This window comes from Falco rusticolus, chromosome 3, assembly GCF_015220075.1.
Source record: "Falco rusticolus isolate bFalRus1 chromosome 3, bFalRus1.pri, whole genome shotgun sequence".
NCBI lineage: Eukaryota > Metazoa > Chordata > Aves > Falconiformes > Falconidae > Falco > Falco rusticolus.
Genome location: NC_051189.1, coordinates 42,056,907 through 42,082,257, shown reverse-complemented (window position 1 = coordinate 42,082,257; position 25,351 = coordinate 42,056,907). Strand labels below are relative to the sequence as shown.

Here is a 25,351-nt window from a genome sequence, read left to right as displayed (position 1 = left end):
ATCTTTCCGTGAAACTGCAGGAGGTACACTCACTATAAATGTACTTCAATATTTTTAAAAGGGGTTTGTTTTGGGTTTTTTTTTTCCCCCAGATAAATTCAGGAGCTGAAATTAAGAGGTCATAGTTTGTTCAAAGAGTGAATATTCTAAGAGGTTAAAACAGGCTGCAGTATAGCCACTGCTGCACTGAAAGAACAAAAAGCAAATGTTTATTAGCTCAGGGAATATTAATCAGTAGGTTCCCAGGTTGGTTCCAAACATTTATATAAAAGCATACAACACCCTGGAGTGACCCGTAATGAAATAAACATTCATCACTACGAGGAGGCTCTTGCAAGGTGACAAATTTGTTCCTTAAAACTAAAAAGTACAGGCTCTTGCTGTGTTGAAATGCACTCTTGATACTACAGTTAAGCAAGGATACATACTCCTAGTAAAGCATGATATTTGTCACTTTGTGACAGCTGCAGAAAAAACGTCAGATAATAGTGAAGAAAAAATCCCACCTCTTGTGGTTGATGGAATAAAGTTTTCAATTGTGGCTGGAAACTGTGGAGGATATAAAATGTTCCTGGCTGTAGCATGCCTTTATGTGCTGGAAGTTATACCACTGCATCTGCTGGAATGACATCTCTTTCTGCTAGGACTTTTCCTGTGGAAATACATTTTCTTCTAACCTACATACAGGAGTTTTCAACTGCTTCTTTCTTCAGCATTTTGCTCCTGCTAATAGATGAATAATTCAGTTCCCATCTTCCGTGGCACTTCAGCATATCATTCCCTAATGTTGTGAATGGAGAAGGAATACAAGTATCCATCTTAAAGACAGAAGGAAAGATATTTAAAAAAAAATGGTTATATAGGTGGGTTTTTTCTAAAGTTTATTCAGTAGTTTGTCCAACTTGAGGACCTGATCATGAGTGTATCAGCCATAACTGCCTGAGAAGATGATTTTCTGAGATACCCTGCTGGAGAAAAGCTAGAGCATTTCTTTTAGGTAATATAGAAATGAATAGCACATCTTCACCATGAGCCAGGAACCTACTGTACAGTTACTGTTTTATGTGAGGCCATGCAAAAGCAAAGGGAAATCCAAGCCAGTACAGTGACATAATGGTACATATTTCTGTCTTTGAATACCAAGAATACAAAGTTCTGGCGATTTCCTGAGAGCCTTGCACTGCAAAAGATGAGATATGGAGGGTGTATGGCAAAGGCAGCAATAAGATCCACTGATTTATTGCTTCTCCTAGCCAACTCCAGCAGATGAAATTGTTAAGGAGCTACCACCGGATTTTAAGGAGAAAACTGTTGAAGGGGAGAGCAACAACATGATTGCCGTCTTTCTTGAGAGGTGCTGTCCCTACCATTACAGCTTTCCCAGATTACTCTGTGGGCCCAGTTAATTAGTTACCTCCCCAAACACTTGTAATAGGAAGGGCTACCATAGTGTATGGTTGTCCCTAATTCTTAATCTCCAGTTTCAATTTACAAAATGGGAATATTCTGACTTCTACCAATTAGAAAAGTAACAAATTTACTGAAAATGATGACTTTCCTACCTTTATATCCTAGCTTCAGGCTCCTGCAGGTCTTTGTAACTGATGCGACATGACCAGCGTAATGCATGCTGAGTTGTTTTAGAGATTAGGCATTAAATACCCTAGCTATGGGGAGCATGAAGCATTAGTTTTAACCTAATTTTTATATGCTGAATGACTCTCTTCCCCTTCATCTGAGGTGAATTCAGCATATCACTTTAGAACTTGTGCATTTTCAAAGGTTTATGCAGATCTCTTTCAATAAGCTGATATAACAAAGGAAGGGTTGAAAATGAAAATGAACTGAAAAACTGAATGGAACTCAGCTGGAGAAAAAATATCCCTTTAATCTCTGGGTAGGGTAAGTCAAATGAATAACAAGGATGGTTTCCAAGTATTTTAATAACTGTGTTGAAAAGCTTAGACAGAGAGGTAGTGTGAATTAAGGTAAGAAGCAATAAGACTGGAGCAGTAACCACTTTTAATTGCCATGAAGTGATCTTTAAAACGGCCTGATTGTTTCCTTCAGCAACTGCAGCCTGTTATTTTCTGTCAAAAATCCATAACTGATATTTCAGCATATACATTATAAACTCTGGGCTTTGTGGCAAGAATGAAGAATTTTGAATATGAATAACTAGAAAGAGAAAATTGAATGGGAGTTATGGATATTCTTGCGTAGAAGAAAGACATTAAAGAAGCACTGTAGTGATTCATTCTAGCATCCCACTTAACTCACTAAATATTTGCTAGATGTGTATTCACTCAAATATCTTTCCAAGACATTTTGAAATGCCCAAGACAGTTTTGCTTGGGCTTCCAAAATGTTTCTAGTTTCAAGCCAAGTGTCAGAGCTAACATGCAATCTGGATCATTAAAAACTGGGCTGACTGGTTCACAGCGCATACAGTGGATAGTTTCTCATGATATTCAAAGCTGCTGCTGTCTGGGTTCTGATCCAGGCACACCTGGAGTGTTTAGTTTTGATAGCTGAAAGTGTGTATTGTGTGCTGTATCTTGCTAAAAGCTTTATAGTTTTAGATGTCCTCATAAAAGCGTAGGGACAATGGCTATCAGAAAATGTTGCTGTGCCACTGGTGGGACTGTTGAAGTGCAGTTTATAATTGCTTGTAGCTGAGAAGGCCAATCAAACAAATATTGTTGGGCTGGTAAAAATCTGATTTATCATAGTCTGTGAGGCATGCAGCAGATAATTCTACAGGGCCAAGTCCCTCCAAATGCATAGAACCATTACTGATTTTTGTGAGTGCTTCCTTTCTCAGTTCCTGACAAATGTAATCTGAGGTAAGTTGTGCTTACCAGTACTGCAACCCTTGCTTAAACAAGGAGGGTTTGTGCCGGGCCCTTATAATAGATACATAATGATACAAGTCAACACTGATGATAGTTTTTATGGTGTTTCATATGTGCTTGGACCAAATTTATTTCCTTGGCTGGCACTGAGATTAGATACATTTTGCAATAAAAGCTTACCTACATGAATTTAATAGCCTATGACAGTGGAGCTTGGATGGACACCTCTGGATAGCCACAGGTGTCATCCTCAAAATGCTCACTTGACAAAGCACTTCTATTCATGAGTTTGTTATTGCTTAACTTGTCCTGGATTGAACTTTTGTCAGCATGTTCCTTCTCCTTTGCTCAACTTTTAGAACAGAAATAATATGTGAAAATGACATGAACACAGATGTAAGAAGGAAACAATATGGTATGGTTTCTCAAAATGGAGTGTGCTGGCAGTAAGCTCTCTCACATGGATGAGGTCAATCCAAATCTGGATACTTAGAAACCAGAACACTCAGCACAAAATTTCTGCCTTTTTTGGTGTAGTAGTATGTATGGCACCTGCAAGATAGCTTCTTTAATCTTAAGGCATAATACTCCATGTAGAAATATGTAAAGGAGGGTAGACAATTGAGCATCATTTAAAAATAGTAATTTGAGGCATTCATGTCACAAAATGTGAGACCCCACAACAATTTTCCCAAAGTTTGTGGAGGTTTAAATTCATGGTTTCACTTCTTTTCATTGTGGTGCTGGATCAAAAGTAGAAGATTAAAATCCAAATTGACTTTAAATTCGCAGTGTACTGTATAAAAATGAGCTTGTGTCCTTCCAAATAGGTGTGAGACCTCTATGGAAGCTGGCTGTGCTCTGTTTTAAAAGTTCCAGAGATAACAGCAATGTCTTATAAGCAAGCTTTGTTTGTCTATTTGTGCACATTTGGTAAATGAGGTCACTGTGTGAAATACGATATTAAAGCATTCTGGTGTATTTGCAAACCTAAATGCTGTTGCAATAATTGCAAACATTCATTTATTTCAAAAAATCACAGAAATCTGTAGTCAGAAATCTATGGATAAATTCTGAGGTTATTTTTACTATGTCATTTACTGGAAAGCATTTAGTTCACTCATACAATTCTAACACATTTTACCATGAAGATATGACTGCATTTTGGTTTTCTTGCTCATAAAAAGCTCAGAGCGGATTTTCTTTCTAATGAAGGTATTGGCTTTTATCAGAACAAGATTGGTTTCTGCAGTGGGAAGCTGAAGAGGCTATAGCTTACTTTGAATATTTACTAGTCTCAATTACTTACCACTTGCATCAAACGTGAAGCTCTTACATATTCTTATACAAATAAGAGAGCGTTCCCATTTTAAATTCAGGGAGCACTTTAAACTCAGTAGCCTTTAAATACCATATAATGCCTGCTAGAAGCAGGAAAAAGAGACGATTAGCAGAGGAGACTGACTGCTTAAAGGGGTGTCTCCTATGGATTCAGCAGGCAGCTGGCAGCCAGTCAGTTGCTGGGGTAAAATCCACAGGGTCTCACCAACCCTGGAATTTTCTATTTTCAGTGACAGATTTGGAACTGCCCTGTGATAGATTTTGAATGCTCTGCATTGCTTGATTATTCATGTACTGGTATGTTGTGTGTCTTTTTGGTATTTTCTGTATGCTGTATAGTAGCATTTGTTTAACTTGTAAACAATCTGTCCAGAAAAAAAAAAAGATGAAAAAGAATGCATCAAGCAGCTAACTCGAAGTTAGACAGCTAATTGTTGTTTATGGGGATCTTACATTTTTGGCTCCCTCTCCAACAAGCTACAAGGACAAGAAATGAAACATGAACATAACGTGACAAAAATAACTGTTGCGATTCAAAGAGACATGTGAATTCAGCCAGGGCTGGTAGGTAAGTATGGTTGATGTACTGGGAGTTAAAGAGATGTCTCATCCTAGGGTGGAATTTGTCTTAATTAACAGTGAAAAACTAGGTACCTAGTCTAAGCTGTCATCTGGACTCTTGCTATGCAAAAAGACTAACTTCTAATGAGTAACTCATGCAGTACCGATGGTACCGAGTCTAAGACAGATGTGACCTGTCATCCTTTACATCCTTTTTTTCCCCCTCTGCTGGCTACAGAGAGAACCAAATCAATTTAGTTTAGGTGGATAGCTTTCATATAGGTGAAGTCCGATGAGATAAATCCCACCTCCAGAGCAGAAGGACTGTGACATTCTCCTCCCAGACAGGTGAAAGCTGAGGCCTGCCACCCCAGGGGAGGAATACAGAAAAAACCAGAAGGTGGATGGCAGCTTCAGTAAGCCTCTAACTCTAACGCTTCCTTGTTCCTTCGTACCCTGCATTACTATCCCCCAGGAGGCGGTGCAAAGGCTGCCTGTTTTTTCCCCAAATATGTAAGAATGGGAGGATTTACTGGGATATGTCAGGAATCTCAAGAAACCCTTTTGTCTGTAGGATTATTGCCAGTTGCCAATATGCTGAATAATAGTGACTGGGCTGCTTAGATCTTTTTCATGGTGGTGTATGTAATTGTCACGAAACGCCTCAGGGGAAGCATGGGGAGATACGTAATTGAAGTGTGTGAACCTTGCTAAGTAATACTCTTTTGTGTAACAAAGAAATTTGCAGAGGTTAAAGATTATTATTTATTTATTGTTCCTTTTTTTGAAAGATATATACTAGGCAAACGGACTGGCTCTGGCTGTGGTAAAATAATTTCCTACACTGAATGGCAAGTAAAATGATACATATCCAACAGTTTTCCCTTTCATTGCAGCCTTGACTTCTGTACTCCAGTGAATCTGAGCATGAAGTGTGGTTTAAATAGATACACACTGTCAAGATTTAGTGAAGCCTAAGAAAGCCTTCCTTGAAACATTCCCATCTAAGTCTCATCTCCTGGGTTCCAGTGCTGCTTTGTGCTTGGAATTTATTGCATGTCTTTAATTTCATACTGTGTATTTGTGCTGCTGCAAATATCTTTTTCAGCTATCGGATCAATCTATTTTTGAAAAGCTGTGTGCTTATGAAATGTGTTGCAATGCAGAAGAATAGAGAAAAATCATCATTGCAGGGCATGGGTGTCTAATGAAAAGTGGAAGAAAAAGACACTTCCATCATGCAGCGGGGTCATCACTTTGACAAACTTAATGACAAGTGGGGCTCTCTGTAAAGGAAGCTAATCTTAAACCTCTTTAATTTTGGTCCCTAGTATCTTACAGCAGATATATGGCTCTTTTTACACTTCCACACATTCCCTTGTTGAAATATGGCCCAAATATAATGCAGATGACTTCTGCTACCTCGGTATGGAATCCACTGTCCTACTTCTTCACGCAGCAGCTACTAATCTGGTTGTGCTGTGTTAGGCTTTATCCACACATACAGCTGGAGAGGTGGAGACAGAATGCCAACTTGCATGGACTGGGAAACACTGAAATTGCCAGGGAAGGTAGTAAGCATTGCTAGATAGACACCTTTACCTTGTTGGTAATATCCACATGCGTTAAAATGTATGTCACAGGATTCCTGAATATTAATTAACATTGTGCCCATGGAGTACTCCAAAGGCTGGTAATTTTTTAAGAAAGAGAAGCTTGTCTGTGACACCATCAGATGAACAGAGAAGTGATTCTCTTGATTTCAGTGTCTGTTTGGTCTTCTCTGCTTGTTACTTTTAGAAAAAAACAGCAGTATCTGTTTACTTACTCAGGATGAAGATATTTTTATACTTCTCACAGAGTGTCATTCAATCTAAAATGATTACTCTCTGTTTGTTTGCCAATTTTTTTTTCTAAGTTTTGTTCTTCCAGCTGTTTGTTTAATCACAGATAGCCGTTCGCTCTCCCAGTAGGCCATTTGATCCAACAGTCCTCTATTCATTCAACACATTAACATTATTCAACATTTTTTCCTTTCTTCTTTCTTAAGTATTGGTGCTTCAGTGATTTTATTCCTGGTTAAAAATAAAAATGCCTTTTTATACTAGTTCAAATAATGTCTACTGTTCTTGTGGCATAGTCTTGCTATTTAATTTGAGCTTTTTCCTCTACTCCATGTTAGACTTCTGTCCTTTGCCTTTATTTTTGGTCCTGATACTAAGTGAAAATGGAAAACTTGCTCCCAATGTTCCACCTTTGGTCTGTGCATTTAGAATCAGAGTATGAAGATGATACATGCTGTCCTTAGTATGGTTTCGGATAAAACTTTTCATAAATCATTTGCCTTCTGGGATTACACCCCCCACCCCCACCCCCCAACAAACTATTAGTTTTCAACAGAATGAAAACCACTGAATCCAAAAAGGAATTTTTAAGGAAACACCTTTCTGTGTGCCCTTCAATAGACACCTAAATGGGGGAGAGCTATTCTTTCGCATATTCAGGCTTTAGCACAGATGGATTGTTTAAGATTCCCATAGAAGCAAAAGAAAAACAAGACAGTGGTTCCAGGAATTTTAAATAGCACTGTTTCTGATGGGCTGGGTGCCGCCAGATCTGCAGCCAGGCACACCAGCGAAGGAGCCCTTCCCCTGGTGCCGTGCAGAGGAGTGTGAAATGGCCAGGGACCTTCCTTTCTTCGTTAAAACTCTGGTACAGACTTGAGTGGTTTTCCAAACAGTCAGTCCTGTCAGCGGTGGAGATGTGATGTTCCTACTCTCAGCTCAAGAGGAGAGAGTTGTAGATGAGCATCCCAACTTTCATTAGCCGGTCTGCATCAAAATTGCTCTCTGAAGAGCAGCCCATTTTTCAGGCATGTTTGCTATGACGTCTCTGTTGAGATATTCTCCTGAAGTTTGCACTTACTATCTGCAGTGTTGGTGGGTATGTGTTTGACAGGTAGTGGACTACATCCACTGCCTCCCTAAACAGCCTTCAGCATGACAGCCATTTCAGATTATTTCTACTTCAGCTTCTCAGAAAAGAGACTTTGTTTCTTAGGAAAGAAACCTTATTACAATAATCGTAACAACTTCAATAGAAAAAATTTAAAATGTATAAGAAAGGGTGATTTTTTTGGTCTAAAATTAGTCTTTTAAAAATCTGTTCCTGGAAATGGCTAATACAGAGAAGAAGCAGTCCAAAAATCCTGGTGGCAGCTGCTATGGGCCTGTAGGCTCCCTGGTGCTGTCCTGACTTCCCAGGAGAAGCCTCAGACACCTCTTTGGCCATTCTGGGCAATGGTATAGGACCTTATTCATAACCCACGAGGTAACGGAGTTTTTCTGGGATGCAGTCTGCATTGGGATTTGAGGGTGTAACACCTTACAGCCTCTGCCCTAAGTGTTCACAACAGCAAACCCCAGCCTCTTAACTCTGTACGGTGCAACATGCCGAAGGGCTGGGCCCATGATCTGAGCTTGTAGGTGGTGTGTCAACAGTAGTAGCAGATAACCCACAGAAATACGCTGCAGCAGCCCCAGGAGGAGAGCTGCTTGTGTTGCGCCAGTGAAATGGTGTCAAGGGCTTTTAGGGAACTGGCCGAGCGAGCTGAACTTGCGTGTGCTTACAGCAGGCTTAGGAGAGATGCTGAACACATGCTGCCTGCTATCAGCAGCCCTGTGGTTGCCAAGAATTGCAGCTACACCATTACGTAAACCATCACACAGTACACATTGTGCCGACAGACATCTTGTTTGTGTGTGAATGGATCTGCGTAGGTATGTGGGGAAGTTCACACATTTTAACAGGTTCATGGTTTAAATTTAGTACCAAAAGTTAGGCTCTTTTATAGCCTGAAGTCGTCACTGACAGACAGTATTCCCTTCTTTTTTGAAATGGAGGAAGAGAAATGAAGGTGCATGCAGCACGATATAGCAAATTTATCCTGTTAGAGAAAGCTCCAGTATATTTTGTCTTTTTAACAGAGTCTGTGCTAACAAGGCCAAAGAGCAGCTCTGGTTCTCCTACCACACTAGCAGGCATTTCACCCATTTAACCCTTAGAAAACTGGCTGGGTTAGGGGAAAATAACAATACTTTTTTCCAAACCATACCAAGCTCTGGGCGTGTGATAATTTAATTCAGAGTAAAGCAATTAGTCTGTATAAAGAACTTAAAGTGTACCAAGTTGATTTTTTTAAAAGTAGCTATTTCTAGCTCATTAAGCACAGAACCCTTTACACTCAGCTTTTTGACTGCACTCCTTCACTTCAGCCCAATTAAGCCAGACTTTCTCAATCTAGAAAGAAAGTAGAATGAAACAAGGCCAATGAAACAGCAAGTATAGAAGTCATTTCTGCTCAGCTTTTCAGGCTGCTGTATGGTCTTTTTTTCTGTTATGGCATGCTGAAAACAATAAGCCACCTGAAAACTCTGGCTGTGATTCATTATTTTCAAGAAAATTGAAAATTCTGTTATAAAATGAAACTTCCTCAGACTTTTTTGTGTGTATGTATCTTCAGACTTAACTTGATATTCTGCTCAGAATCGGTAAAAAGAAAAAGGGTTCATTATTTGGTTAAAAAAAGGGACAGCCCTCCCAGCACAGAGCCATCCTGGTATAATAGCCGGGCGCGTTGTAGTCAGTACGAAAGACTAAAACACCTGCTCGCAGTTGTAGCACAATATTTATTTCGCAAACCATTACCTATTATTTGAGATAAAGCATATGCTCCTATAGGCCTGAGGGTAGATTAAAATATTTCATTGTTATGCTTATGCTGCCGCCTGTCTTCTTCAATAACGCCAAGCAGTGCTACAGTGGCTGGACTCCTCTTAAGAGCAGGCAGGAAGGATGGATGAAATATATTACTCCATGTCTTTATGGCAATGGATGGATTTTTTTTGTTGCAGGCAAAGTGTACTTTCTGCATGGCTGGGGACAGTGGCAGATTTTTTAAATTAACATTTGATTCTGTATTTATGAGTGCATTCCCTGATGTCTAAACCCAAGGTCAAGCCCTGCCGTGCTTGACCCAGTCTCTCAGGAGAGGGCTTGAAAGGATCTGCAAATGGAGAGAGCTGAGACTTTCTGCTTGACTGCTCAAGCCTGACAGGCATCATGGGCTAAACATTTACCTCTTCTAAATGTCTTTGCCCTAAACATCATTTGCTAAGGAGAACCACGTGTTAGCCCACGGCTCTGGAGTGACTTTATCCCAAACTGCAGATATTAACAGAAGAGCTTGGTAAGGCAGGCTTTTTTGACACCACATGCAGCCTAAGGCTGTGGATTTCCAACATCCAGTGCGTGCCGCTTAGGGAGACAGGCGTGTTGAGCCAAGGACTGTGAAAACCACTTTGGAGTTGTTCACCTTCCTCCACGACAGAGCCGCCAATGGCATCAGCGCTCCTGACTTCAGGGTGCTGATGGGACTTGAAAGTGCATCGATGCAGTCAGCCAGAAGGCAGCTCTCTCCACACCCAGCTCCTTCCACACACGGAAGGAGGCAGCAATGACAGCTATTTGGACCTTAATTTTTTATCCTGAATAAGAATCGGGCATACATTAAGCACATCAAATGGCCTGTGTTTTCTGTGGACAGATTTTCAACTCAGAAAAGGTATTTTGTATGGTGAGCATTTAAAAATGTTTTTAAAGAAGTATAGCTAATGTCACAGGGTTTATATTTTAAAAGGCTCTGTAATTTAGTTGAATTTCTGTTCTCTTGGCCTGTTTTCTACACAGAGGGATAGTTATATCTCTATGCATCTGAGATACTATTCTAGTGGTTTACCATCAGTTAAGAACTGCATGAAAATAGTAATATTGGGCTTTTAGGCACAGAAGTAAAAAACCATGAAGTCATTTATGTGTGAGACTGAGGTTTTTTAACAATGAATGTGACAGCTATATAACAGTGGGCTATGGAAACGATACAGTAGATTTGCACAGCCAAAGGAAAGATCAAGGTGCTTACATAAATACTTAACTACTCTACCAATGCTACTGAGTATCTTATTCTTTGAGTGGTACATTAAATCAAATGTAAACATAAAAAAGGGAAGGGATTGTTTTACATTAATAAACTAGGATAGTTGAGTAGAAACTTATTTTTGGTAGGAAATGTAATGCTTTCTTTGCAGCCTTAAGAATGCGATGCAGTCTTTTCAATAAACAGTTATTTTGTGCAGTTCTCGAGCAGGCAGTGCAGTCTGCATGTTGCAGTTTGTTATAGACCAATGGACTTGCACTGGGTGCTTCGAACTAAATGCATGTTGGCACGTAATGTCATCTGAACTCCTTCTATTCAAAATCCAGAAATTTCAAAAAAGAATTGCAGCTTTCCATAGGACTTACGTGTTATACGAGTGACCAAATACACCGGCCTTTTTGAAGCAGCTTCTGAAAAACACACAGGGACCTACACCCATCAGCTGTGTTTTCTTTAAGGCATGCAAGCAAACTCAATATCTTTTTTAACCTATAAAGGCCAATTTTTAAATCAATTTATGAATGATGATTCAAGGTAATTTGGGATAATTATTTTGTTGTTGGGAAGGGTGACTTGAAGAGGCCTGTTTCCTTCACATTAAGTAATCTGGGTGTTTTGTTTATAAAAAATAAAAGCTATCAAAAACCATAACGGATGTTCACAAAAGCTTGTCTGAGCACTTTTTCCAAGTTAGAAAAGTGGTTATAATTATTCTATCAATAATCAATGGAAGTGCAACTCCTGGAATTCACATAATCATTATGTATGTGACTTTGACTGCTTGGTTAATAACCAGTGTTTTGCTGTTCACATACTTTTTATTGTGTTGAATGATAAACTATAACTATGATCATAAAATAAATTCACTTTTCTCAAAACCAGTTATTGATTCAGTTGTCCTGTAGCAATAAAGACTGCTGAAGAGGAGTAGAAAGGGAAAAGAAGCAAGCAATTATGGAGATAAAAAAGGGCTGTTCAGGGAGGTAACATTTGTAAGTTGCAAAGGCTGTCATTCCATATCCAAATAGCTGTTTTTCAGTAGTTCTTTCCTTAGGGTAAACTACCCTATTTAGAATCACTCTTGCTGATAAACTGTCTTACGAATTCTTAATTCAGGAAATAGGGATTGTTCTTTTCTTGTGACTGTCTCTCTGATCAGCTTTAGTGACCCTGAAATTAAAGGGCTCAGACACTATTTACACTTGCGTTCAGCTATGGGGCACTGAATTACCCTGCACAGGTCTTCAAAACTCAGCTCAGAGTTTACAGTTGCACATAATACACAGTATTCAGGCCGAGTCAATCCAGATACCAGGATGTAGCTTTATTGATGGGCTGATTTTGCTATCAAGTACTTCTAAATGTAAAAGACAAATTAAAAATACTTGCAATTACTCCTGTCCAAGGTGGTCAACTAGATCTACGATGTTAGATCCTTTTGTTACATAAAAGAGGGTTGGGTTTGGGTTTTTTTTTCCTTTCTTGCTCCAAGAGTTCAATTACTTTTCAGTACCAGTGGGGATGTGATGGTATGATGATAAAGCTGAAATGTTTTCATATGACAAACTGTTGGGACTATGGGCAGGAATCATAACCATCACATCTGAATCTGTTTTCTCCTGGCCCATACTTGGAAATGTTTGTACTGCGGCAATCCAGAGGTAAACTTGCCTCATGCTGATCAGGCATCTCTTACGCCTTCTGTCCTTCACCTTCTGTCTCTTATGTCCTTGTAGTAGTTCAGTCTTGTCACCTAAATCCAGAATAACAATTGGTGCTAATACTGAATTTACACCACTATCAAGGCCAAGGGCAAGAATCTGTGCATAGCAGAAGACAGTTATTTCTGCCTTAAAAATATTTAATGATTAGGGTCATAAGCAATTGGAAATGACTACTGGATAGATATTTTGAGAGCCTCTGTCTCCTAGATTTTTATTAAGCCAGAATAGAAACATTACTCAAACAAGTGTGAACGAATCAAATCTGAACAAGCTTTCAGAAAGCTTGTTTGAAATAAATACTTTTTATTAACAAAATGTTAAAAAAAGAGAATGCAATTCTGTCAGCTTTCCTCACTGATTGTCTTTTGCAGTCCTGAAAACAATGGAATTCTTAATTAAAGATGGTGCTTCCTAGTCTTATAAAGGTTGTCTGTTTGCTAAGTTCAATTACTTATTTAGAGAGGATGTAGGTTTTGTAAAATATTGCATCCTTGATGTTGTTAACATTTTACAGATGGGCAAAAGTGTTACATCCTTGAACTAAAGCTTTAACAATTACATGAAATATGAAGAATACTTCAAAAGCATTTAATGATTTTATTAACAAATATGTTTTATTTAATGTTATGGCATAAGATTAGATTCAAAATTAGTAAAGTAAAATATATGCTTTTGCAGATACAATAAGATAAAAAAATAGTATTTTAAAAGTACCAAACCCCCCTCAAAAAGTTGTTGTATTTTCTGTGTTTTCATTATTATTCTTTCAAACATGGTACTTACTCACTGTATTTTAGCTGTAAAGCTTCTGCTTTCACCTCCATCTCATTTAAGAATCTATTATTAATTCCTTTGAAACATGCAAAAATTATGACTTCCAAGAAGAACAGCCACATAGCCACAGAGCTACATAACTCACTGCAAGAATACTGATAAATAAAACATCCCTTAACATCAGGCTGTTACAGTTTAAGGCTAGATCCCTGGCTGGTGGAAATGGGCAGACACCAACTAGAGCAGAACCCAGATGCACCAAGTTGATTGCCAGCTTCCAAGTTCCAAGTCATGGCAAAATGCTTTGTCTCTCCATAAAGCACAGTAGTGTATGTCTCAATAATAATTCACTATAATTCTTACGCATCTCTAGGGAAGTTACATTTTCAAAGGCAATACGTTGATTGTGAGTCCACCCCAATATATACAATTGGAAATAAGTTTCTCTGAACAGTTAAAGGAAACCTTGGGTCAAATTCTTGCATTACATGAAAAAAAGTCACAAAAGTGCATATATAAGTATGTATACATGCAGAAGGAATCCACATTGCCACTTGTAGCACAGCCAGCTGCAACTATATGCTATTTACTGCTATAGACACAGGCCTGTGCTGCGTCACAGAGCACATATACATGAATGTAAACTTCATCCCTTTGTTCGAGAGATTAAGGGAAGAAACTTAGGGAAATCTTCCCGTTAGGGAAAGGAGTAAGGCCACAGACTGTCTGGAAGTGGAGTTTTATTTCAGGCACCTGTATGTGGACCTGGACCTGCTCCACTGAAGTTGCAGAATCAAAGCTTTATTGCAAAAAGGACAGACTATTTTACACCAAACTGGTAACTAAGCTAGTACATCAGCTTTATGGGCTTTTGTAGAGCAGGTATTAAATGATTTATTCCATTTCCCACAAGTAAATCTGGTAGAAGCAATACCGTATTTCCCATTAGCTTCTATAATTTTGAAGTGGCCAGGCTTAGAATGGCAACTGGACACACTGAAAGGCATCAGCGCTGGGAGCAAAACGCTCACTTCCAGCTCCTACAAATAGCTCTCAATGACATTTCTTCAGCAGATGAAGAGTTATATTTTTAACTGCAAGCATGGTCTCTGTGCAGGTTGGTTTGATCAGTGTCTCGGGAAGTAAAAATCCAAAATGGCCTGTGTCACGCAGCTCAAAGGCAAACGCGTAGGGGATGCCATTTTTGTAGGCCCAGTCCATAGAACTACCGGAACTCACATCTGAAAGAGGAAATTCAGAGAAAATTTTTAAAAATGTTAAATGCAGGTCATGCTGAAAGCACCAGAGCGTTCTTGTGGTATCTTGTCTCCAGAACTCCGTGAATATACTTGCAGCTCCAACTGTTGCTTGCCCTGACCCTGAACACCCTTCAGAGAAGGTCACGGGCACTCTCCACAATATGGATTAGACCCTTGATTTTCACAGGAAAAAAATTAATAACTGACTTTTCTGTGTAAAGCAAAACTTTAATAAAAGAGAACATTTAGAATAAAGCCTCAAACTGTTCTTGTCCGCAGGTGAGGGTAGTCTAAACCTTTGCTTCCACAAGGATCTCCCAGCTGGACTGGAGCTCTGCATGCTCCTAGGTTTAACTTTGTTTTTTTAGGCAATTCCTTTGCAGGGGGAATGGAGAAATCTAACAAAGTAATCTGAATTCTCCATTTCAAAGTGCTTTTACAATTCTTTTCATTTCTGTCTTGTTTTCTCACCATTTCCTTACAGCATGAAAGCATTTGCATAGGTGGTGTCTAATATTAACAAACCTTGCTGAGGAAGTGTACTTCTTATCTCCATATGTTGATTACCCAAGACATTCATATTTATATAAAGATCCATCTCCCATGTGGCCTGCTGTCTTCTGCGCAATTCTGGCATTAATTCATGCTGCTCTTCCTTTGACATAGTGACTGACTGCACTGTAATGAGCACAAGATGGTGGCCGTGCTGTGAGGTGGAGGCCCACAATGAAGTGGAGCTCCAGCCAAAACACAGTAACAGCAGAGGAGATGCAGGAAGTTACTTACGAAAAAACCTGCTATTTACTGAAGTTTCTCACTTTTTCAATGTCTGTTATCATTACTGAGAGCATTCAGGCCTCATAGTTTCAGTAAAAAAAAAAAAAAAAAAAAGTGTGTTGCTGAAACCCCTTGAACTTCTTTTTCTCTTACCTGTCTTCGTGGAGTTTGCCTGACAAATGTTGTTACATATTTAGAAGGCATATTTTAAAGATATTTTGTTATAGGGAAAAATGCATTTGAAATCTCTCTCTGAAAAAATGGAAGTTGTCCAAATAAAGATACTGTTGTCATCATTTATCATCACCTAGACACAGAGACATTTGAAACCCAGCTTTTAAAGGCATGACCCTAACTTTTAGAATGAGCTCTGTGAATAGCTGTATCTATCACAATAGCACAGGAGAGGCAAAGTAATGGTGAAAAATGAAACCTACTTTGAATTATTTCCTCCCAAATATTTTATAACTTAGTACTGCATTTACAGTATCTGATAAATATATGGTTTTTAAAATCTTGTTTTTACTTTTTTTTTAAAATCTGGGTTTATATGTTCTGGGCATGTTATTTTCTGGCTTTCTTGTCTCCAATGCGTTGGATTTTAATCTCTTTTATTGCATCAACTGAGTTAATCTTAGCGCAATCAACAGACTGAATCTGTTACTAAACTTCATCTTCCGCCTTCCTCACCATCCACAACTGGAACAAAGTTCACTTTAAACAGTGTTTGCTTCCTTTATTATAATAATGGTAATCTTCTTACTATAGGTAGGTCAAAGTCACAAACCTGTGCCAGAGGAAAACTTACACAAAGTGCTAGATGCAGGACCATATCTGTATCTTACACCATGGGCTGACTGAAGAGCATTAACAGCATTATAGGCTGCTGATTCCTGTGGGGGGTAGAAAAACAAACACATAAATTACACTCTGAATTAAATACTGTAATGGGATTGGAACCTGAGCTATGGATCATTGAGTTCTGGTGTGATGCTGTGTTCTGTGAGTCTGTGGCAGCTAATTTAAAATTACTGTAAAGGATAAATGCATTATTTATTTTTATTGACAGCAGTTCCCTAATTCCCTGAAAAACTTGGTTCAGTATTTTCATGGCATAAAGCAGCTCACTGCACTGTGAATGATCAGCCATTACGCATTTGTAATTACAGGTATATATACCAATTTAGTGACACAACAAATTCAGGCAACATGTGAGACCATGAGATGAAATAATCTCTTTTTTCTATGCTGTTTAAAAGCCATGCATGCATTTTCTGCCAGTACCTGTGGATGCATTTCCCAGTCCACTAAACCACATCTCTGCTAGATTTGTGAAGGAGAAATGATCTCTTGCTGACACTTGACAGTGGTGCAGTGAGCAGACTGGGAAGAAAGAAAGAGGCAGATTCCACTCCTGAATCTCTGATGAGCAAGTGAATGCTCACTGCTGGTCTAACTTTCTCTGGGGCCAGATGATGTAGGCTTGGATAATTCTTTCCACTATTACAGAAATGTGACTTCAGTACCCTACGGGGAAAATCAGCACCTACATTTCAACATCCATGTGGATACAGTCTGTTTAGGAGGTTCATGGTATCCTGTGAAACTAGGTGCTGAAGGCCTGGCCCATGGCAAATCCTGAGGGTCACACATGGATAGTACATGCAAACTCAGAAAAGGGACGCATGCATTCAGAAGAAAAAGGAGTATCATGATCCCAAAGGAAAGGATCCATGGAGAATGTACAGCGAAGGCCAGGAATATCTAGGAAAAAAGAGCCATCTCCCTGCAGAGAGTGGGAAATGAACATCTGGAGCTAGAAACTGCTGGACTTTGAACCACTGGGTAAAGCTGCAATGGTTGTTTTAGTTGTTTTATTTCTGTGAACTGAAGAGCTGTAGCTTTCAGTTTATGCAGCTCTTCATGAACTCACTCCTTACCTTGAGTAAAGAAGCCAGAGAAAACCACTTTAAAATGTCGTTTCAGAAAAAAACATACAAATGTTCATTTTCACTTACTGGTCAGCAAGTAGGGCTTTGGAGAGTTTATTTTGCACTGAGAACTGCTCTTAGCACATGGAAGAGCACACTTCTACTCCATTGTAAAAATCCACTAGGCACAACTAGATTTTTTTTTTTTTTTTTCCCCAGCACAGGGACGACAGTGCTGGAGACTGACATTTTCAGCCTGCCCCTTCTCTTCCTCTTGCCACCTCCATGAGTGCGTGGAGGTAGGGACTGCCGAAGTCAGTGCTGCTGGGAACTTCTGCTGGGTTGGGATGTGGTCACTGGCAAGAAACCTCTGACTCACCCTGACACCAAAGATGAGGTGGGAGGAGGTCTGAGAAAGGGGAAAGTGCTGTCACTTGGGACTCTTACTCCTTTTACAGATGCCTCAACTTCTGTGAATCATGACACACAAGACCAATGAAGGGATTGGAGGTGTCAGACCACATGAGGTTGGCAGGGTGGCAGTGCATGGCCCTAGCAGTGGTGGTGGGGCCTCACAGGGCTCCAGGGAGTGGGGAGAGCTCCAGCTGCAGCCTGGGGCTTTTGTCTGGTGCCTGCATCGAAGCCCCAGGTACCAGGCTCAGTTGCTCAACAGAAATTTGGCGAGCAGCTGCGCTTACCGTCCCAGGGCCATGGTGCGGAGCTGGGGTGGCCTGACAACAGGCCTGATGCCAAGGGAGTGGGAGGCAGGGCTTGGCTGAGGGAGTTGAGATGGGCAGACAGCAATGTCCTGGTAAAGCGCCATGGAAAGGAGAACATAGTCATGAAGGAGAACACTCCCTGTGCATGAGCTACACCTTGTAGAACAATGAGACAACAGAAGCAAGCTCTGTTGAAATCTTTCTGAGGAAGTAGCTTGGCAATGCCCATTTAAAACCAGCACAATAGTACTGGGTTCTGTGCAGAGGCAGCAACCATCTGGAGGCCAAACTGGAGTGACCCAAGTCCACGTCCACATCCACCATGTAGGCAGGCATCCGTGGGCACTGTGAGCTCAATGCTGTTAGCCTTGAGGGGTGCCGCTTGCTTCCACTGTTGGAGTTATATGCCCAAAGAAGGGGACAGTTCTCAACTGCATCGTACCGTGCAGGCTGGATCCTGACTAAATCCAGGCAACCAGCCTTTGAACACCCTCAAGGAGAAAGCTTCACATAAAATTACATGATTTTTACCAAGACATACACAAACTCAGTCATGCCATGTAAGTTCATTGCGAACAGTAAGGCAAACAACTGTACAGGAAGAAAAGGGATCAAAAGTAGCTGAAATTTAAAACTCTCGAGATGGGTGAATGTTTCTGCTTGTTTTTCAATCTCAAAGTGCACTTTCATTTTAAGTATCTTAAAAGAACAGATTTCAGGAGAGTGTTAATAAGAAAGGTGTGCCTAAATTAGAACAGAATATGCATGTTGTGATCAGTACGCAGCTCTCCAGTTTCAAAGCAACTCTGAATAATTGAACACTTTAATCGAGCTGGTAACTGACAGCTCACTAGAATGATACGACCCAGACAGAAACATCCTTTCTTCTGCTCAGGATTAATTGTGGCCCCCTCTTAGCACCAAATGTTTGTTTGCTGTGCATGTGGAATCCTGCAGTTGTCCACTGTATGCAGTCTGTGTAGACCAACAAAGCTTGTTCCATCAGCAGCAGGAAACAGAGATCTGCCACTTTCCAGCTCACTGTAATTTCCAAGAGAACTGGAGAATCTGAAACTTCAGCCTAAGTCACCATTTTAGACCCTTCAAATATTAAAGACTATTCATTTAGGAGCCACCAGGTGATGGCACATTTGGCTGTAGAGAAGTGATAAAACACACAAATAAATAAGCATCAGTATTCCATTCATCTTCACTATGATCCCCATAACAAGCTTTCTAAGTAACAGGAAATTACTTCAGTTTCTTACTCCAACCTCCCTGTTCTTTTTTTGACCTACTGCAATAAAAACAAGGAAAGAGTCCAAATACTGGCACAATATTTAGAACTGGGATTTGGCTTCCATTTTTCCAGGGCTGTTGTCTAAAAAAGTGTGTTTCTTTGTCCTGTTAGGTCTGTGCTCCACTCCCTCTAACGAAAAGCCTGATCGAAGGTCTCACACCTACTACACATCAAAAACTGGGTTCCTTTGGTCTAAAATCTGTGGATGGAAAGATAGCGTGTGCTGAGGGGCAGTTACTCCCTGTCTCAGAATGGAAATAGCCCTTGAGCAACAAGAACAACATGTACTGAAGATTTACTGGTATGTGTGAAATATCTCAGTTAAAGACTCCTTTTCCTTACAATGAATTTCCTGAAACAGTGTTTGCTATTATTGCGTTACATTACTCTGGGTATTTTCATCAGATACCCAGTAATCAACTACTTGCAGAGGAGATGCTGGTTCTTCCTAACACCTTGTCTTTACCTTCTGCTGTGTTGTCTGTTCTTACAAAAATATTCTTGCACCTGCTGATCTTCAAAGGAATGAAATCCTGTGGTTTTAAACTCCCAGTTTATGTTTTTTGGTGAGTAAAAGCCACCATTTCACTTGGGAAGCTCCTTTCTCTTTGCCATTCTCTAAAAGAGGGTGGAGAAGGTAGCATAAAGAGATTCATGGATTTGTTCACAGTCACTGCAAGGCTAGGTGGTCACTCCCCACAAGTTTCATATTTTTAGCTCCTCTGGCTGCTTAGTTAACTTCTGATTTGCTCTATTCCCAGTTATGACATCAGACAGGAGAATTTTTAGTAGCTGCTGAAATTAAGTGTCTTAATAGAAATAAACTCTCACAAAGCGACTTTGGTTTGTGGAGTGCTGGCTGCTCAGACTCCTGAGAGGGCAGCTAAAAGAAACATCAGTGAAGCTCCAGGGGCTGACAACATCATTTATTCTGCACAGGATAAATCTAAGGTGCCGTTAAGCCCCTTTGGAATAAACTAGCTTAAACTAGTAAGTTAAAAGTCACTGCAACTTTCAGGACCAGAATGGGAGGTATGGGAGATAAGTGGACAATGTAATTTTACTGGGGATGGAGGGTGAAAGAAAGCGGCTTGCAACTGGTTGGTGCAATGTGTGTCTGTGAGCAGGAGCAAACAGAAAGTAAAGCTTAGCCATGTTTCCCTAAGATAATAAGCCATAGGGAGGGGTTTATGTACAGGAGGCTGGCTATAAACAGACAGACTGCAAGCAAAGGCAACAGTTCTGCATTTGGATGAGCGTGGAATATGTGAAATGCAAATACCTGTAAATCAGTAGGCTTGCATCAAAAAACCATATTCTTATTAATTTATTCCTCTAATAAAGCCCCTGCTGTTAATTAACTGCTTGTCTTAAAGGGTTAAAAACACTATGTCTGAGCAGGATAATACATAAAGCAATCAAATTTTTACTTTTGGTGAAATCTATGAGATTTCACCTCCAACTGATAAACATAAACCATTTCAATTTTATTTTGCTCATCACATTGAAGATGATCTTCGTGATCCTAGTGTTTTAAGTTCTGAGCATGAAGGGACAGAATTTCAGCTAGATGCCCAAGGACTTAACTACATAATTTCCATTACAGTTAATTAAATAAAATGCTAATAACTATAATTAAACCCCAGGGATTTATCCTATAAAGTAATTTAAAGGGACTGATGGATGGAAGGCACCGTACCATTTTAATCAAATCACTGCTGACTCACTAAGTGAAGGTTATATAACCAGAAATAATGCAAATCCAGAATAAATACTGCTGAATATTAAATCTGTGCTAAGTATCGAAGAAACAAGTTTCCTCTCAAAACAAAACATAACAGAAAATATTATATAGAGAAACATATTCTCCCAAGTCTTAATGTACTTACCACACAGCTGAAGTTTGGAATAGTTGCATATTTGTAAGAGTAAGGGTACAGCAGCATCTGTGCATATGCGTGGAAGGACAAATAGGCTTTTATTTGTTTCCGATGTTTGCGGAGAAAATGAGCAACAGCCTTTACTTCAGGCTCAGACTCAGGGAAGGGACCACAGTAGGTGTCATCACATGGGTGAAATGAAGCACCTTCGTCTAGAGATTGAAAGAGAAAGTTGACGGTGAACAATCACACAGAATTTCCAGGGGTCAACCTCTGGCTCAGCCTGTGGGGGCCCATGTGTAAAAGTGCTACAAGCAATGAACAAGCTTGCTTGTGACTGATGGCCACGAGCCAGTGGGACCTCAGTACAGCTATTCGCTTGTTCATCTAGTAGACACACCAAGTTGCCAGTTGGCTAACTACATGCAGTTCTCCCCAGAGGACGTATTTTTAACCCAACAGAAAAAGGAAAGCCTGACTTCACGGTATTTTCTTCCCTGGCTTTCCATATGAGCAGCACATTTTATGATAGCATTCCAGTATTACAACTATTGAAGGGTCTCAGTTGGTCTATTTGAAATCAGAGAGCTACACCTCTTTCACTAGTCACTGCTGAGACAAATCTAGCCTTTAAGAGCATTTTAACATACTAGCTACTACAGTGGTGGTTACAATAACCTCAACAGGCATTATTTTAGAGACTGGTTTAAAACATAAGAATAGTTCCTGACTACTGCCTATTTTTACTCTTGCAAATCTTATGGGAAAAAAATGACAAGACACATGGGATGATTGCTCAGTTAGCTAAAATAGAAATCATCTCAGTTTGCACAGGGCTTAATTTTCCTTCAGGTTTGGGGTAGTGGTTCAGTTGTGACGATATCTTTCACTACGTCAGCCTGCTCAGGTGGCAGTAAGCTGCAAAGTGTAGCCTGCCTGTAATAGCCCATGAGTTACTGAAAGATGAAACTCAGAAAAGATGATGTGGTAGTGCCTCCTTTATCATTTAGCAATTCTGGATCTAAGCCACTGTCTCATTTACAGTGTAGGGCCTAGGCCTAAAAGAACAATATTTATGCAAATCCACGCCACTTTTTTATCCACTGTGATTTCAAAATGCCTCATGTTTTATGCTGACCCGCAAAATAATAATAGGGTTTTTTGTAACATTCCCTGGTGTCAGCAGGGACTTACAAATGCAGTGTTTTATTAGCTTTCCTTTGTATAATAAGTACTGCCAACTTCAAATAATAAGAAGACAGCAACATGTGAGAAGCCATAACATGAACTAAAACAGGGTTAGTCAATCAACCCAATGTCAAAAAAATTAAAAAGTGAAACAATTTCATGCTGCAGCTTCATTTGTAATATGAAAATTAAGGCTACCATTCAGTGGCCACAGGTGATTTCAAAATGTGTTAGTGCTTAGATTGCAGCGGATATGGGAGGGTTATACAGAGGGCAGATGGTCTCCTCCCTGCAGAACAGATGGCCACCAAGTCATCCAAATCCCAAGAGCACTCTGCCTCCATGTCTTGTCAGATAATATAGCTAAAGAAGAGCTATTTAACATAGCCTCTGGAGCCTTTGCTTTTTTTTAATGGATACTTCATGTCACGTAACAGCATTGTATAATGAATCATGAAAATGGACGTCACTGTTAATAAACAACAGAATCCTACAAGCTAATGGTAGAATGACCAAATAGTAAAATATGACTCAGTTTAGTGACTTTCAGTGAAGAAAAACCTCTCTAAACTGTCCAGCCTACTATCGTGAGCCATTTGCAATCCCAGCTGTAATTAATGCTTCTCCTTAAGTGAAGCTGGCTGGTAGTAAAAAGAGAGGGTCTCTGTGGTGGCCTTCGATAATGTCAGGATATCCTCAATTTTCATTCTGGAAGTTCTGTCAAAGTAATACAAGAAGCAAAAAACCCAATACAGTACGTATCAACTCCTGTTGAATTTCTGAGTTAGTCAGAAGAAAATGGGATTGCATAAAATGTTGCCATGCTGCCCTATTTTTGTACCTGATAGCATAATGGGGGAGGACAGATATCCTCCAGCATACATCATGAGATCAAATGTACAAAGGAAATGTGTGCAGAGACTGATAAAACCAATGCTTTGGTACAGAAGCAAGACTGGGAGGATGGATGAGCTGGAGCATGATTCTCAAAATTCCTTGCAGCCGCTTCTGCCGGTATGAGGTACTGTCCTCAGTAAGCGATGGAGTACACTGGAAATGGGGATCCACTGGAAAAACTCCCACTGCTGCTCTCCTGGGGGCTTCAGATGCCACCCCTTTAAGTAGATTTGCCCTATGACATAATTTAGTTCTAAGTACCTCAGTATTGCTTTTAAAGTTGCTATTTATTTTGTGGACATAAAATCATTCTGCTAGTTATTGCACATGTATATATATTGCAAGGATCATTTCTATGCAGAGATCTTGCTGTCAGTATTTGCCTCGGTCTGTGAGCAATTTCTGTGTGCTATTTTGAATACAGGGTGCTGCAAAGTGAAGTCTACGACAATCAGGGATATGGCCCTTTTCTCGGTCCCTAGGGAATACAGAAGCAACATCATAAAGCTTACATCAAAGTCCTACACTAGAAGGGAACAGGAAAGCAGAAGGAATACTGCTCACTGCTGGTAGCATTCAGTGGCTTTGCTGGGGTCAGATTCTGCCACAACACACCTGCCTGGAAGCCCCACAGTGAAGTTCAAGCCTGTCTGCAAACTCTAAGTGCAACTGAACTGGATTAAAAGGTTTTTACAAGCATATGCAGTATTAAATGTTAAATACACCATGATTATCCAAGCCTCAAAGTGTGATACGATCCAGATTCTTCTCTGCCTCATTTAGCGTCAGACTAATGAGAACATGGGGTGCTGGGTGAGGATCTTCTGAGCACCAGTCAGCCTAGTTCATGAAAGAGCTCTTTATTCTCTGGCAAAAGAGAATCAGGCAGAGTTTGGGGTCCAGTGAGGGAAGCAGAGCATGTGCTTGGTGGGATGATGAGCAACCTTGAAGGAATTTTTATTGTTTAAACTTGGGGTAAGGATCTGCCTTTCATGTCTGGTGCAGGGGAGAAAGGCAGCAAGTAGTGGATCACAACACACAATGCATGTGTGTATTGTAGTTTCACACAGCCTAGAAAAAATGTTTTTTACTGAAAACTAAGCTAACATTTTCAGGACTGAGTAAGAAGTGTGCTTTCATACACTGACTAGGGAGCAGGAACAGGGAGGAGCAAAGTGATGTGAATCCAAGAAAGTTTAGTTAGGACTAGAAAGAAAATGCGCTGTGTGAGTATTAATGTTGCACTGGTAAGATACCTCTAATATGGCTCTGAGGACTTGGTAAGAGAACATTCCTTCCAGCTACACCAGTGCCTACCTTCTGAACCGTAAACTTACGTTCCCAAAATGCCTGCGGTTGTGACTTGCGCGTTTAAGTAAAAGATGGTAACAGTGATGCAGGACTTTAGTTCTTTTTTTACATTATTTTTGCAGCATAAAATTGCCTTAAAGATAGTGATAGCAGCCCTGGGACTGTCTTCGGTAGCGGAGGGGTTCTCAGCTAACACAGGCTTTCTGTAACTGCTTGTGGGTCAGTCCTCTGCTTACTGCAAGTAGAATTAGGAAAAATTGGAAGCATATTTCACAGGTCCATACTGTATTGAATCTACACTTTTGTTCACTCTCACCTCATTTCTAATCTCCCAAGGCAGATTATTCACACTCACTTTTATCCTTACAGTTCTCAAAAATCTACTTAATTGTTGCAAGCTAGACTGTACAGTGCTTACGCCTATGCAAGTAATCAGGAGTACTGTGGAAACATCTAGAGGCTTCCAGTAGAAGGATGGGCTGAAGGGAGGGCTGTTCTGGTAGCAATATGCAAACACAGTTTATGACTTTACGAGTTTTTAATATAAATAAGGAAGGTGGATGAATGCTGGAGGAGAAAACAGCTGCACAGAGAGGTGAAGGAAGCTGCTCAAGATGGGAAAGCAGGTCAGCAGAACAAGGTATATATTGCCATATTTCACAACAAAGTGCTAGTACTTTCTGCTGCACCAGAACTTGTATGGTTGCTTACTCATGTGTGAGTCGCCCTGTCCTGCTGTAAGATTTAATAAAATGTCATTTCTTCTTCAGTGGACCAATTCCAAATCGTTTGCTAATATTTCACTGCTGCTGCATTCTCTATGCCAAAATGAGGTCAAT

The 25,351-nt window shown here is 40.0% G+C and overlaps 1 protein-coding gene and 1 long non-coding RNA gene across 2 annotated transcripts in view; one reads left to right on the top strand and one right to left on the bottom strand.

Annotated features, from left to right (window-relative positions):
• Positions 1–10,106: 10,106 nt before the first annotated feature.
• On the top strand, positions 10,107–25,262 carry LOC119145329. The gene is made up of 3 exons (XR_005103390.1): positions 10,107–10,392; positions 19,348–19,537; positions 23,626–25,262. It is a non-coding gene; the product is annotated as an uncharacterized LOC119145329 (long non-coding RNA).
• CPA6 (carboxypeptidase A6) overlaps positions 13,111–25,351 on the bottom strand; it is an 84,841-nt gene continuing 72,600 nt past the window's right edge. The window contains exons 9-11 of the mRNA XM_037381724.1: positions 21,126–21,328; positions 16,095–16,179; positions 13,111–14,491 (exon numbers count right to left, since the gene is read on the bottom strand). Of these exons, the coding sequence (XP_037237621.1) occupies positions 14,304–14,491; positions 16,095–16,179; positions 21,126–21,328 (476 nt within the window). The 3' untranslated portion in view covers positions 13,111–14,303. The remainder of the gene's footprint in view (positions 14,492–16,094; positions 16,180–21,125; positions 21,329–25,351) is intronic.